Source organism: Camelus bactrianus, chromosome 12 (genome assembly GCF_048773025.1).
Source record: "Camelus bactrianus isolate YW-2024 breed Bactrian camel chromosome 12, ASM4877302v1, whole genome shotgun sequence".
In the NCBI taxonomy this organism is placed as follows: domain Eukaryota; kingdom Metazoa; phylum Chordata; class Mammalia; order Artiodactyla; family Camelidae; genus Camelus; species Camelus bactrianus.
In genome coordinates, this window is record NC_133550.1 from 31,118,857 (window position 1) to 31,135,465 (window position 16,609).

At 38.5% G+C, this 16,609-nt stretch overlaps 1 protein-coding gene across 5 annotated transcripts in view; it reads right to left on the reverse strand.

The window, feature by feature from the left end:
• POLR3B (RNA polymerase III subunit B) overlaps positions 1-15,731 on the reverse strand; it is a 105,331-nt gene extending 89,600 nt beyond the window's left edge. For 2 of the 5 annotated variants that reach the window (XM_010970465.3, XM_045506960.2), the window contains exons 1-8: positions 15,487-15,731; positions 12,108-12,140; positions 9,829-9,885; positions 9,680-9,744; positions 7,285-7,360; positions 4,405-4,505; positions 2,031-2,122; positions 718-835 (exon numbers count right to left, since the gene is read on the reverse strand). In XM_010970465.3, coding sequence (XP_010968767.1) covers positions 718-835; positions 2,031-2,122; positions 4,405-4,505; positions 7,285-7,360; positions 9,680-9,744; positions 9,829-9,885; positions 12,108-12,140; positions 15,487-15,558 — 614 coding nt within the window. In that variant the 5' untranslated portion in view covers positions 15,559-15,731. Of the gene's footprint in view, positions 1-717; positions 836-2,030; positions 2,123-4,404; positions 4,506-7,284; positions 7,361-9,679; positions 9,745-9,828; positions 9,886-12,107; positions 12,141-15,149; positions 15,352-15,486 lie in introns of those variants that run through there. The other 3 variants (XM_045506961.2, XM_045506964.2, XM_045506963.2) reach the window with 3 other exon arrangements.
• Between the last annotated feature and the right edge of the window lie 878 nt (positions 15,732-16,609).

A 16,609-nucleotide genomic window follows, 5' to 3' on the forward strand; every position in this document is an offset into this window, starting at 1 on the left:
ATTAAATATATGTAAAGGACCTAATTCACTGCCGGACTTCTAGTAACTGCTCAATAAATGGCCACTCAATAAGTGGCTACCTCTCCACCAGAAAGAAAAAGGCAGCAACTCTGAGCTAAGTAGTTTGTTACAGGTTGTCAGAAGAGAAACTCTACTGCATACTGATACTATATGCCACATTTTAAAATTTTATTTCATTAACATCCAAGTTTCAAATTACATGACGATAAGCCAGAGAAAAGAAGTTACAGGAGTGATATAGTAAGGGATGCTGTTGTAGAAAAATGAGTACACTGTGAAAAGCTGTTCTAGAAAACTAATACGATGTCCAGGATATATAACTCATTAATATTAAGTACAAAATAGTTTCTGATTATACTGATGTAGGAATACATATGCAAAATGGTCAAAGATTGAAAAAGAACATGAAAAAACTAAAGAGTGTTTTTTTAATTTCTTTATTGAAAGTTCTGTTAATGCTATAAATTAACATAAAATTCAACTTGGATAAAATAACTAGTGGCCTTTCAAACGTCACACTCTCATTACTGAAAATTTTAAATTACAGACCTACAAAATCAACTGAATGCAGTGTTTAAATATTACACTGCCTGTTGTCAGAGAGAAATAACTGGCTACTTCCGAACTGAACAACAGCCACCTGACGTTAATGGAATTATCAATATTTCTTAAGAACACCACCTCGGCTATCCATACCTGGTAACTGAAGCACCCACAGCCCCTTTTCTGTCAGCCTCCACGATGATCCTGTTCTTGGACAGCTGCTCTTGGATAAGAATAACTTTTTCTACACCTTTAACAATGAAGTAGCCACCTGCCCAAGGGAAACAAGAAAAGCTTCACCACCCATTCTTCAAACAGAGTGGCTTAGTAATGGCAGTGATCTTCTGATAGCACTGCATGGTGCTGGCCATCACTTAATTCGAAGGGGTTTGCCAATATTGTTTAATGAGTTGATAACAGTCTCAGTACATGATTTTATACATATGAGCTACAAAATAATAAACTTCTTTAGGACAAGGAATGTATCTTATTGGTTATGGATCACCAGCACCTGATGTATATGAGAGATGCATGAAAAAAAAGTTAAATAAATTAGTCTTCAGATTTTATAAGCACAGAAACAACTGACAGTCTTCAGTATAAACTAAAATCTGCTTTAAGTTTTCCAACAAATCATTGACAGTGGCAGATTAATACTAGGTTTCCAAATTAATATTTTATATTTGATAAAATTCATAAAACATTCTCATTTTTTTGCACACAACTCAGAATAGGATAAAGTGAGACTTCATTTTACCTTCAGAATATAAGCAAAAAGAAGGCAAAAGATTTGACTTATGCAACATCCTGCTATAGTCTAGCAAAGTCATGTTCTTTGTTAAACTGTTTCCAAAACCTTCTGGGATTCCACATCAATGCAACTTTAAAGGAATCAGATTGGAGCAACTATAAATTAAATCAATGTGAAACATGAATTAAGGAATTAAAAAAACTTTCTGTTAAGTGCTCAGCTTGAAACTTTACAAAAGAAACTGCCTAGTATTAACTAAAATATATATATAACTTAAAAAAATTAAAATAGAAGACTTTTATTTCTTGCCCCTAGACAGCACTTAAAACAGCTTGAAGTGAGCTACTTGAGTATTTTCAGACAAGCTAGGTTAGTAACTTTGTTAGATTATTCTTGAACTTTTGAGCATATCAAAAGAAACCACTGAGCAAAGAGATAAAAGCCTGGTAAATCAAAGCAATAAATCAGAACTTGGAGTATTGAAGTTTTAAACCTGAAATAAAAGAGGAAACAGTATATCTTTTAAAAATACAGACTAATAAAGTTGGAACCAAACTTCCATATATTCTGAGAACAGTTTTATCCAAGTTCATTATAAAGCAGAAAGGCTGATGTTTTTCCTGAGGGAAAATGGTAAAACAACAGCAAAAGCAAATGAAAAGCAAAAGAAAAAAAGAACAAGGAAGGGAGACAAATCTAAAAAAATCACACATACCTGGATCTAAAGGACATTCATTCAGTTTGGCAAATTCTGCTGGTGTTTTCCCTGTAAGAACACAGTTTGAGCTACGTAGCATTATGGGCATTCTGTTTAAAATAAAACAAAAGAAAATGTCACATACAAACTGTCACTGGCAAAAACAGTTGAAAAGAACATGAGCTGTGCTGTGCACACATCACTGTGGGGTCGGCATGCCTTGCCTGCTATGCTAGAAAAGGCAGCGGGATGGTACTACGTGAAAGAGCCAAGTGAACTGAAGCTTTTCCTCAGGCATACAGCTCTTTGGTATAGACAACAAAAACCCGAATGTTTGCTCTCCTTAAACTTTGCAGAAAAGCCTTAATGAAAGTCAGAAATCGCACCAACTCTTCATTCACAGTCAAAAGAGTGACTACCACTAGTTAGCTAGAAATAGCACAGGGAGTCCAAGAGGGAGGAACAAGAGACTATGGTGATCAAAACCAGCCAGGCAATTTTGAAAGAGAATGAAGCAAAACTCCTAGAAGTGAAAAATGAAAGCATTAACTTAAAAATCTAGGAATAGGCTGAATAACAGTCGATTGGTGCTTTATGTCAAGTTTTGGAAAAAGACAGGTCACCAATTTGGAAATTTAAAGACAGTCTTCTAAGTAACTCATAGGCTAAAAAAGAAATCGTAATGGGAAGGTAGGGATAGAAATAACGTCATTGTATTTACATAAAGGGAAATCAAAACACTAAGATACAAGAATATTAAAATTATCAGAGTAACCAAAGAGAATTAAAAATAAGAAGTAAAATTAGGAAGAGGAAGAGAGAAGTAGGTGATACAGGTAAGTCACTCCACATCTTCTATATTAGAAGTCAATAAATGACATCTAAAATTGATGTATCAAGAAATAAAGGTATAAGCATAGCATGTAAAGTTATGGATATAAAAATCACAAGAAGAAGTAACAACCGGTTATGAGGCTGGGAATGGGAGTGGGGTGAAGATGTTACTGCTTTGTTTCAAATGTTCTTATGTACTATTTGATTAGTTACCAAGCATGAATATTATTTGGACAAATCTTCTTAGCTCAAGAAAACAATTAAATGAGATAATGTTTATAATTAAGATAGTGCATGGTGATAATTAAGACAGTGATAGTATAAGTACTCTAACAGACACCATTTTTATGAATGCAGGGCCAACAAATGAAATCACCTACACAGTACCTGGCACACAGTAGGTAGTCAGCAAATACTAGTCACATGTCCATTCTTCCCTGCCCCTCTTTAACCCAGGATCCAAACCCTAAATGTCACTATTTATGTTTTTCTCCAATCTCTCCTGTCTTTCTTTCACAATATTCAATCTGGATAATCATTTAGCAGTGCTCCAGGATTTAACTGGATATTAAGTATGGTCCATTTATAAAAAAGAGAGAAGCTCTTATCTTAACACTGCTAAACAGTCCTGCTAAAACAAAGAGTAATATTTTAAGATCCCTGTTTATTTTTCTAACTGAAGAATGAGGAGAGAAACAATACCAACAGCTCCTTGCTTTAGGAGAAGGTAGGGAAGGATTTGTTGGCCGTGTGTTTCCACAGTACTCTGCACTTTTCGGTCACAGTACTTACCAAATGTGCCATGGTTACTTAAGTCTGTCTTCCCTGGCAGCTGGGAACGAATGTAGCCCAACAGGTATATCTTAAGTGTCTTCTGCCTACCTGAGGACCCAGCACAGTGCATGACAATGACAGGTAGTTGGTGCATATTTGATGGACAAATGGATGTTTATTAAGCTTTTAGCACTTTTGAAGGGGGAAAAACACATGAGGGGCAACTGTTTGCACTAAGTTTAAAGTCCAACACCATTAATAAACTTACAGTTTTATGGGTTTTGTCCATTTCTACAGGAGAGTCAATCTACTTCCCTAATTAGGAAAAGTAGACAGCAAAAATGCTAGGTGATGCTACCTACCATTTCCAAATTTCTTCCAGGCAAATAAATAACTTCTCCCTTAAACACTGCTATAAACAGTCATTCTTCCAGGAAAACTCAAAATATGCATGAATCCACCAGGAAGACCAGCCCAGGAGAGTGCAAAGAAATGCTATCTTACCTATGTTTCCCTAAAAGCCTGGAGGTACAGGAGGAAATGGAAGCAATTTCCTTAACTTTATAAAAAGGTTTCACAGTTTAAACATAATCACAATGTGACAGCCACTGCTCTACATGCTTTACACGTGCTGTAACCCATAAAGTAACCCCATGAAGGAGGCCCCCCTTCCCATGCTTTTCAGATGAGGAATGGGGACAAGGAAGACTGCAGCACTTGCTCGCGGTCACTGCACAGGGCTGGAACGCAGACAGTGGGGCTCCAGTACCGAGTCACTTCTCACCTGCCAATGGGTAAGGCGTTGCGGATGATCCTCTGGCTGCCTCGGGTATATTCAATGTCCACCGTGATGGGGGCAGAGTACGTCATGTCCCGCAGACGGCACTGAAAGAGAATCAGTCAGTCATGGCCCCGCCCCTCTGGAAAAGAAAGGATCCTGACAGCCTCAAAGAGCTGTCCTGAGTAGAAGCACGGATTTGGATCTCTCCGTGGGACACTGAGCTGTCCCCTGTGCTGCCTGCAGGGCACTGGCAGTTATGAGCTTACCCTCACCACTAGAGGGACGATGGCAGCCACAGATCTAGACAACACATACCACAGCATCCCTGCTCCTGCCAGCCCAGTAATGGGACAATAAATATGGTACTGATTTTCTTCTCACTGATCCGATGCCACCACCAGTCTGCTCATATCTTTCAAGCCATTACATCATTTCTTGCAAAATAGGTCCTTGGAAAGTTATCAGTGCGGCTGGCTTATTCAAAACAGTTAACAACTAGTATAACAAGAATTAAAGTATGTACACACATAAACTAAAAAAATTAGACTATACTTTCTTTTATTCTCCAAATGAACTAAACTATATCACAAAACTCTTTTCCAAGTGATACACCTGAGCACAAATCACTTGGCACACCATCCTAACAATTTCTGAATCATTTGCGGAACTTTAGAAATTGCTGGTGTGTGCTTTACTTTTACATAATGATGACTCACTAAATGATGTCCTAGCCTGAGCCATGATCAGACACAGGAAACCTCATCAAAACCTTCTGATGACTTTCCTGTTATGTTGGTGGTCATCAGGTGGCTTGTAGTCTCAAAAAGAGAATTTCTCTAAACATCAACTATACATCTCTGGCTTCTACTGAACCAAGACAGATTTCAACTTTTTCTAGCCTTTCTAACAGAGCCTAGAACTTTAAAATATCAGATATTTCTATTACTGACCAGTAAAAATTATTTACCTTATATTTAATTAGATTAAGCCTCCTCCTTCAGGACAGGCAGGGTGGCAGGGTGGCATGGTGGTCAGAGTATGGACTCTTTTTTTTTTTTTTTTTTTTTTTTTTTTAGTTTAAAAAAATTTTTTTATTGATTTATAATCATTTTACAATGTTGTGTCAAATTCCAGTGTAGAGCAGAGTATGGACTCTTATGCCTGCATTCAAATCTTGGCTCTACCAATTAAGTTTTAAATAACCTTTTGGCATCTCAGTCTCCTCATATGTAAAATAGAGATGTGAATGATTTTAATTCCCAAGAGTACAAATTATATTTTTAGAATGGTACCTGGTACAATATACTATATAAATATTATCTGTTTTTATTAATGAAACTAATGTAATACCCAAGGTAGGCAACCATTTGTGGGTCTTAACAAACTTATCCTTCAAATGGAAACGAATTTTAACAGATGTGGTAACGATGAGGACCCACTCTGCGGCCCCAAACTACTGCACGGGCTCCCTGTGCACCCTGGGACTCTCTCTTATCAACAGGAGTACGGCTGTGCTGGTGGAGCCTGCAATCCTGCAGCCCCAAGTCCGGCTGTGAGCCCCATAACTGCCCCCCCACCCACTCTCCCACTCTCCCCATTTCCCCAAGAGTGAAAATCCCTCCAAGAAATATGTGCATCCTCTTTCTCTAACTGCGATAATACCCATTTGTTTTCTTCAACATTAGAAAGAATAATTATAATGACAATTGTGGCCTCAGCTTTCTTGAACTTTGTTCAAAAGAAAGAACCCTTCTCTGAAACCAGTAATATATAGTTTAGAAAATGACCTGGACATTGCTAATTGGTGCCTAGCTCTTGGGAAATTGGGAAGTTTTAGCCAAATGGAATGGAGAGGCTAGGCAAGCTAAACTGGGACACACATTTTCCAATATTCCAGTCTTCCCCACTCCCTTTTCAATACAGCATCACAGCCCTGCCTTAGCTACCTGATCCTTCTAGGCACTCAAGTCTGCAACCCCTGGTGCCTCTGTTACGTGTTTTGCTATTTTAATTTCTCCATAAAAGCATGAACTTGAGGAAAGATATTATGTAATTTCTTTTGCATCTCTCAATGCTGTAGCACAAATGTTCAGTCAATACTCGGTGATTCAGTAATATCAAAATTTGCCTATATAAAGTGTCTGGTTTCCTGAACATACTTCCTGTTTAACCTTGCTTACACAACAACCATAACACTCTAACACCTTACCTGTTCTTTAATAAAGATTCCTGTGCTGCGTTCCCTGATTGTTATCTGAGATTTACAATAACACAAACCAGAAAAATCTACAAAAATCATTTTCTTTCCTGAATCAATTCCCAATTATGGACACTAAGTAAAAGAATTTGAAGAGAAATCCAGAATCTGTTAAAAGCCAATAAATAGGGTTGTTCTAAAACCTTTTGTCTGTAGCTGTTAAAACCCTGGTATTTAAATTTTCTTCTCATCTGCCTCTTCTGTTAGACTGTGAGCTCCTCATCCTTGATCCCCTCTACTAACACAAGGCTCGCTGACCCTCAAAAAACATGCTAAGCAAGAAACAAACCTCCGCAATGAAGAGCACACTACACCAAGCACAAGTGGCCAGCAAGGATGGGGGCGGGGAGATCACGAGAAAACTCAGAAACAGGACAGAAATAGGACAGTTACCTAACAGTGCAAGTTAATTAGGATTAAATGACAAACTAACTAGCACAAAATTGTTTCCTAATATAGTACAGTACTATAGTATTATACAGGTGCTTCTTTATTGTGGTTACCTTTGTCTCATAAGAGGTTTTTCTTTCCCCAGCTTTTACATCGTTTTTTAAGAATATACATTAAGGGCACTGACTCTTCCAGTTAAAGCAAACAAATCCAATTAAATTATGGTTGATAATTACCTCATGAGGGGACACTGGTCTAGTTACATTGAAGCTTTCTTCAACGTCAGGAAGCCCGACATAGATATTAAGATACCTGAAAGACAAGTTATTCCATTACCAATTATACTTCTTCAAAGAACATATAAACCATCAGGCCAGCTTCCTCCCAAAGACAAGATTATGCTTTGACAAATGCTTATCTTGCAGAGGATGACAAAACATGAAAACATTATAACTGGAGATCTTCTTGAAGTCATAGAACATTCAGGTTACAAAGGAGAGAAATGCTACCAAGTTATCTTTTTAAAAAAATACTGTAAATCTCTTTACAAAAATACTGAAACTATAGCTCCCTAAAAATGATACTTAATGAAAAAAGCAAATGCAAAAGAGTATCTATAGTATGCTATCATTCTTGTAAGAAAGGGTAAGAGGGAAAATATATGTGCTCGTTTGTGCAAAAGAAATATGAAGGAGAAAGCAGAATCTACTGAGATTAGTTACCTACGGGGAGCCCTGGGAAAAGGGGTGGAAAGAATTGGGAAGGGAGAGACAATTCTCTGAATAACTATTTTCTATAGGTCTCTTACAACCATAGTTAATACTTCACATACCCAAAAAAAGTAAACACATAATTAACCAGGATGCAGGGGAACCCAAAATGGAACACAACCTTACTGCACTACAAATAAATAATATACCAGCACTGAAAAGGTAGGAAAGAAAGTAACTAAGCTAAGTAATTTTGGAAAACAGTGAGTACAGTAAAGACAAAAAAGCAGCATACAAATATTATACTTAAACTAGTAAGTTCTAGTCTCACACAGTGATGAATTAACAATTCTGAAACTGCTTTATGTATATCGTAGGGTTGAATGAGTAAACACAGTGTGAATAATAAGAGCCAAGTTTCTCACAGTCAGGAATAAAAGTTACAAATAAAGGAAGACTGAAGGTCAGAATGAGTCCTATTAGATTAGAATTGGAGGTATCAGTGTGCCTCGTTTTCAACACATATAAAAATGAACAGGATAACAAAATATAGGTATGTGTATATGCTTGTGTTAGTCATACAAATATTTCCTAGCTCTGTCTACTGAGACTTCAGTACCCTTGTCTCACTTTCTAAACACTACTCTCCAGTAAAAGACCAAGGCTCCTTGGAGAAATGACTGATTCCAGGCTGCACAGGGAAAACACCAGATGAACTACACCTCATGGTACCAGAAAGCAAAGAAGTGGTCAAAAATTAACAGGGGCATGTTGAAAGGATGCAGGAGTCAACCTGAAGAATCTCTCTTTGGCCAAATGTGGGACAATTTGAGAAATAAAATGATGATAGTACTGGATTCTGATCCATAGAATAAAATATATATCCATGAGTTTATATTGATACAAATAAAACTACAGACACAAAGATAAATAAGGAGAAGAAAAATCCCTTCCTTACAGGAAAATTCTAATATTAATGCAGAAGGAATGATAGAAAGAGAGGTTCACCATTAGGTAAATACCACTGCAATTACTGTTATAGGTAAGAACCATCAATGCATGCTAAAATTAGTGGGTAAAATATGATGAGAAATAAGACACCTGCACAGTCTCAAAGGACCACCCTATAAGATGGTTATTAATTACTAAAGGAAAAACAGTAACTTGCAGTGGAGAAACGTGGAAGATACCACCTTAATCAAGTGAACAAAGTTAAAATCACCAGTAGAAAATATGTCGACATCTGTCCCCCCGATATGGTGCAGTGAGAACGGCACAAAACATCGTTTCTGTGGTATACTTGCCAAAAAGACACAACCCAAAGCAGTCTTAAGCAAACACCACACAAACCCAAATCGAAGGACCTTCTACCAAACAACTGACCAGAAGTCTTCAAAACATCAAGGTTATGAAAGACCAAGAGAGCTTGAGGAACTGTCACAGGCTGAAGAGAACTAAGAAGACGAAAGACAACCAAACATAACATAGGGTACTGGATTGAATGTGGGACCAGAAAAAGGACATTAGCGGGGAAACTTTAAGATTTGTAGATTAGTTGACAGTGTTGTATCTATGCTAACTTCTTGGTTTTGCTAACTGTGCTATGGTTACATAAGTTGTTAATATCAGCATAAACTGAGTGAAGGATAATATGGGAACTTTTTGTCCTGGTTTTGTAATTTTTCTAAGTCTAAGAAGTGTTTTTAAAAAATTTAAATCTAATAGTTTCAGTAACTCCTCACTTATTATAACTTCTCACCTGTCATAATTAGCTTACCAATTAAAAATTGACCATTTGATAATTATCTTATTAAACAGATAAAAGGAGAATTATTTTCAAAGAGTCTTGATAGCAACTACATTCATTTTAAAAATGTTAGACATAATCAAAATAGCAAATTAAGAGTAGCTGATTCCTTACTTTAAGTACCACATAGGGTCAGCATCACTCGTAACCTTTTCATTGGCTTTCATTATTTTCTTTATCTGCAGTGGAAAGAGTAATATGAGGAAAGATTCTGGCTTCCAGCTAATTCTTAACTATACCCTTTTCCAAGAGCTGATGCTTACCTCTACATTAATGAAATAGTTAAATGAATCTATATGCTGTTTCACAAGGCCTTTCACCTAAATAGATAGAAAGTAAAAAGTAGGTTAGCAGCAAAATCGCAGACTACACGTTGGACTTTAACCTGCGGTGATCATCAAATTTTCCTCAAAACCAAACTAAGAAAAAAAAATCCATGAATTTTATTTAGCAAAGCTTTACATTTATGTGTTCTCATTCCATTCTGCCTCCATTTTACCAGAATATCCTCGGATTTTCCTTCCTGAAAAACAACCTGAACTTTGGAATTCAGCACGAGAGTATCTGCATATTCCTAATGACTCCCTCATGAGCTAACAAGTAAGTATTGTTTTCTCCACACGCACTGAAATTACCAAAAAGTCCAAGAAAGAAATACAGCAATTGAGCATCATCTCTTCATCCTCAAACAATGCTTGTTTTCTTTTTTGGCTTACTCGTATGTGAGCAATTTTATGATTTTCACGTATCTGGTCATTCATATCACCTTTAGGAGAATGAGGGGGCAAAATAAGGATCTCTATTAAGAAAACTGAAAATAATTGCATTTAAAATTAAAAGTAGGGTAAACTCAGGAACCTAAGATCAGATCAGCAGGCAGTGACTTCCTTCCATGTCAGAAGTCATACGACTGCACAAAGACACGGCTGTGTGCTGCTATAAAAACAATGAAACAATAAACACACATACTCTGAAATCTTAGGATTTAAAAGGACTGTAACATAATTTCTTTACAGTAATCTTCAAACACAATTAGTTCAACATATCTAGAACACTCCCAACATACAGATAATCCCAGGGCCTTTGCTTTAATTATACCTCCTTATTAGGGATCTCACTGGCTTACAAAGCAGCCATCCCACTTTGAAATAGTCCTGATTGGGGAAAAAATTCACCCGTATCATAATATGCAGTCTGACTTCCCACAGTTTCCAGCCCTTGGGCTTAACTGTCTCCTCTGGAGAAAATCCCTGTTCTCGCACAGTCCTTTTACTTATCACGTCTCTCTTACGAACATATATCCTTTTTAAAAACAAGTTTTAGTTTAAAAAACAAAAAACTTCCCTTGACCTTACTACTATTTTATTTCACTTCTGGTTACTTAAAAAATTCTTCAATCGTTTCCTATTATTCCTATTGCTGTTAGAAGAAAAGCCAATATCCTTCACATCAAATTCCTTAACCAAAAAATCTGACCAGAAACCTGGCCCTGACAGCTTCCCAGCCTCATCTTCCAGCACTCTCCCCAAGGCAGTATAACACAGAACTAAGGTACACAAAACTCTACTCATTTTTCAAGTCTCTGTTTTTTCACTTAGCACAATGCTTTCAAGGTCCATCCTTGTTGTAGTGTATATTAGGACCTGGTCTCTTTTTATTGCCAAATAATATCCCATTGTACGGATATACCATATTTTATTTATCCATCAGTTGATGTTCACGTTTTGGCTATTATGAATAAGGCTGCTATGAACATTTGCATACAAGTTTCTGCATGGACATATGTTTTCATTTCTCTTGAGTAGATTCCTAGCAGTAGAACTGCAGGACCATACAGTAACTATGTTTAACCATCTGAGGAACAACCAAGGTGTTTTCCAAAGCAGCTGCAGCATTTTACATTCCTATCAGTAGAGCATAAGGGCTCTGATTTCTCCACATCTTCATCAACACTTGTAATTGTCTTTCTTTTGATTACAGCCATCCTCCTAGGTGTCAAGTGGTCTCTCACTGTGGAAGCTGCCACTTCTCAGCAAAATCTCTTTAAAACTGAAGTTCGATAATAATAGGAATGTAAACTGCAGTTCCTCTGACTCTCCACTCACCCACTCCAGCCAAGCAGACTGGCCACTGTTCCCTACAGACCCCATGGAGGCTCCCCTTTATTAAGTCATGCTCCCTGCATCCTACTTTTCAGCTTAATTAAATCCTTTCCTCTTACACTGTAGCTTATGTCTCACCTTGTTGGGGAGGCCCTCTCTGACCACCTGTGACATCACTTTTCTGCCAGCAGCACTTTGGTTTGAATTATCCATGTGCCCTGCCCATGTGTACTACTTCCTCCTTCTAAAATTAGATACCAATCCCCTAACCAGTACTTTACAGGCAGGGATAATGCCTTCTAATTTCTTGTATTTCTAAAAGCTAGAAAAGTACACAGTTGTACAAAGCCAAAAAAACGTCGGTGATAAAAATTTAATTAAAAAAAGGCTTATTTCTTGACTGTTCATTGGAAAAATAATTATTATTAAATGTTAATTACCTTTAAAAATGCTGGAAGCAGCCGCCATTTTTCCTGTGAATCAAAACAGTAAGAGTATCAGAACTCTGTGCTAGCAATCACAATATTTTCATAAGAAGTTATTTTAATGTACCAAAAATGACTCACCTTATCACAGTAAGCAAAAGAAAGTAAATGAAAACAAAAAGGACAATTTTTACACTGCAACCACTTTTATGGAAATTACCTATGTGTGGCCACGCAAACATATGTATACACAGATACATACATAAACCACAGATTTCTCAAATAGAATATAATTTAATCTCTTCTTAATGAATCAACAGTTCAAGCACTTTTCATCTTTATTTTATTCTCATGACACTTTCCGAGAAAGCAAGGTTTGCCAGTTTGAGAAAGGAAAAGTAAGTTTCAGAGAGTCTCTCAACCCAAACGGAGTTCTTTCACCCTCCTTCAGAGCTCAGGGTTGCAGAAAGATACCACACAGTGTTCACCTCCTACTTTAAATAGCTGCAAACTGTCACACTTCTTGAGTTCTTAGGCCTGCTTTTCACACAGTCCTGAGGTTGTAAATAGCCCACCGTGATAAGGCTCTTTTCATGAATAGCATCTAATCTGCTAATGAGAAATCTGACAAATGATTAGAACTGTATATAAAGAAAGCACACAGTTTCTGTGTAATATCTTGCAGGAACTAAAATTTTTGACTTTGAGTAACAGGAGAAGCATTGGAAGGTCTTGAGCAAAAGAACGACAAGATGATGTGACTTATTTTAACTGGATCACTCTAGCTGCTGGGTGGGAGCAGACAAGTTTAGAAGCAGGAGATCATTTAGGATTTCACTGCAATATTCTGGGCTGACAGCAATACAGGTAGTGAGGAACTGTTGGCTAGAAAATACAATGTGAAGTTAGAGCCAACAGGACTTGATAGTAGATTAAATGAAGACTGAGAAAAAGAGCAGTTAAGATTGACATTTATGGAGATGAGGAGGCAAGGATGCTATCAGAGCAGCAAGTTTAAGTGTAGGGGGTGCTATCAGGAGTTTGGCTAGGGGCATGTTAAATTGGAGATATCCATTAGACATTCAGGTGAAGATGTCAAACAGACAACAAATATGAGTCTGGAACTTGGGAAGAGACCGGTCTGGAGGTCTAAATTAGGGAGAGGTCACAAATGGATGGTAATTAAAGTCATGTAATAGATGAGATCACCTAAGGAGTATAGATGGAGAAGATGTCCATGAAATGAGATCAGAAACACTTCAACATTTAGAGATGAGGAGCAGACCTAGCAAAGGAGACTGAAGAGTGGCCACAGAGGGAGGCAGACAACCTGGAGAAAGTAAAAAAAAATTTTCAAGGAAAAAGGGAGGTGGGGACAGGGGGTATGTAGAAAATCTCTATACCTTCCTCTCAATTTTACTATGAACCTAAAACTGCTCTTAAAAAAAAAAAAAGTCAGGCAAAACTAGTCCATGATGACAGAAATTAAAAGGCTTGGGGTGGGTGGAGGGAACAGACTGAAAAGGGAAATTTTGCGATGATGGAAATGTTCTATATCTTGCACAGGGTGGTAGTTATTGGGGTATACATAACTGTCAAAACTAATGTAACTGAACACTTAGTATTTGTGTAGTTTGCTGTTTGAAATCTACAAAGCAGAATGAGAGAAAGATCAGAAGGGACTATATGAGAAGAGCAGAAAGATCTTGAGGAGTCAGGGGGTGAAGAAGGTGAAACAAGTTAGAGAAGCAGGCAGTGGCCAGACTGAGGAAAGCCTTATAAACATGATGAAGCCTTTAGATCTTGCCTTAAGAGCAACAGGCAGACTGAAGAACTTTAACCAAGGGAGCAACAAGATCATATTTGCATGTTTGAACTGATGGCTCTGGCTACAGAGCAGAGAATAGACTGAACTGGGACAAGTCAGGAGCCCAGGAAGTAAAAGATGACAGTGGCTGGTATTTGGAGCACAGCAAGAATGAAGTTTCAGAACTGAGTACACTTCATAGTTGGAACCCTTAAGATGGGATGGTGGATTGGATGCAGAGGAACTGTTATTCCTGAATCAGAAGACTGGAAATGTGGTTTTGATCCCTTCACAGCTGTGCAAATTTAGACAAGAAATAGAAACCATTTAGGTTTATTCCTTCAGTTCTCTGGAAAAGTAGTTAAGGATGAGGACTTTGGAGTCAGGCTGCCACAGTCTAAAGTCCAGATCAGCCACTTAACCACCTCTGACACTGAGTTAGTTACTCAAAACTCTCTGGGCCTAAAAGATCTTCATTGGCGAATTAGGGTGAAAACAGTACTTACTTCACAGGATTAAATAACATAATTCTCATTAGGTTTAAACAGAGTCTGGCACATGGTAAATGCTGGCTCTTAAATAACAACTCTTCAAGAGTTAAAAACCCAGAATTGCCCAGTATTGCCTGATGATGATCAGCAGGGCATTGCAGGCACTCACAGATTGACTGTAATTCCTCAATTTGTCGAGTGATTATACAGAGGTTCTTACGATCCAATAGATTCAACAATCCTGTGGTTCTCCTCTTAAACCTATCAATAGCATCTCACTTCTCCTCCAGATGTCTAACAAAACCTTTCATAATCAGGACCCTTATCTATACATCACCTTTCATCTCTCCTCCTCTATTTTTCTTCAGTACTACTGGGATTTATTTTAATTACTCGGAAACATCAAATGGTTTTGCCTACCAGATTTGAAGTGTCCCATTCCCTCGACCTGAAATTTCTACCTGTTTCTCAATTTCCCTATTCCATGCCAACTAAGATTTTGAGGCCCAGAGAAATTATATGTACCTTTCCAGAAAATAAAATTACGTCAACAGCTGAATTTCATTAAGCAGTCACGATAGGGCAATTATCCTTAACTCCTGAGAAACTGATGAAAGCTATGGGGCTACTCCCCAGAAAACACCTGGGCAAAATCGGGAGTGAACTTTCCGGGCGTTTAAAATACTCCGGCAGCCCAAACTTGAGTTCTTGGTGAAAAGGAGAAATTACTAGCCCAGGATTCAGGTGATTTCGTTTTACCATCACAGCCAGCTGTGGGACCTCATTATCCTCGATAAGCTCGCAAAGATGCAATACGGCCTTCAAGGAGGACGAGTCAGTCTTCCCCCGACAACACACGAATGGGTTCAGCCCGAGAGCTCGCCCGGGGCCGCTCCGCCTGCCTGGCGGCTGACAGCTCTCCGGGGCGCGACCTTTCCACGTGCACGCGGCGGCCGGCTCCGGACAGGACCCGCGCGCGGAGGCCTGAGCATGCGCAGAAACCCGGCCCGCCCCGCTCCACGGCCAAAGCTCTCGAGGCAACGCCTCATGGGGACACGTCACGGCCCCTTCCGCTCCCCGCGTGTCCTGCCCTCACCTCTACAGTCGGGATGGGCGCAGCCAGCTGCTCTGGGGTCAGGTTCCCAAACTCCTCCGCAAGTACGTCCATGCTTTCGCGACGAAGGAAGGAGCAAGCGGCACCCTCACGGGCGCCTTCGCTACGCCAAGCAAACTGCAGCACCCGTTGAGAGCGGTGCGCGGAGGCCTAAATGGTCCGCGCGGCGCAAGTTAAGCCGCAGCGCAGCAGAAAGGTTCCGCTTGCTCCCGGTCCGAACCTACTGTTGAACCCGGATGTGGCTGAGGCGGAGCTGGGAAACTGCGCCCCCTGGTGTCGCTCGGAAGTCTTGCCTGGGTAATCTTAAACCCCAGCTGACAGATTTTCAGTAATCCCATAATTGAGACCAACAAAGCATACTGTCATTTTAAAAATAATTCAGAGAAAAGAGTAAACGGATAGTTTGCACAACTTGAGCCACAGAGGTATAGGATTCATTTAATTTAGCCCAAAAATACACGTTGTAGAATATGGAAAAATAGGAAGCTTACCAAATGCCTTGTAGAGGGGGAATTGGTTTAAAAAAAGTAAAGTACCTGCATATGATGGACTATTATCCAACCATTAGAATGACCACAAAGCGAAGAGAAATCAAATCACCTATAGACTAGAGCATAACAGGACAGTAATTAAGAAGTATTATATTCTGAAAGGACTAGATGGAAGATCCAGGAGTAAATACCAACAGAAAGAAATTTAGTATGAAAAGACATTTTTAAATCAGCAGCAAAAAGATGGCCTATCCAAAAAATGTTGGAACTGCTGACTGGCCATGTAGAATAAAAAAGAAATCTAAGTAAATCCTATATGGATTAAATATTTAAATGTTAACAAAAGCTTGGAAGAAAAATTTAAGTGAATAAAGTGAAAATATAAGAAACATCGAGGTACGACCGCCTTCAAGGTTGGCAGCACAGTCAAATCATAACGGAAAATATTAGATTTGATGGTATAATTCTAACCATAGTTCTGTGATTCCGTGAAAATTTTTAAATTTTATGAACAGATTTTTGAAAATCAGCATGAATAGTTTTTAAGAAACACAAGTTGGTAGAAGACAAAGGATTGGTATCCCTAATCCCTACATAAATCAATAGGAAAAAGT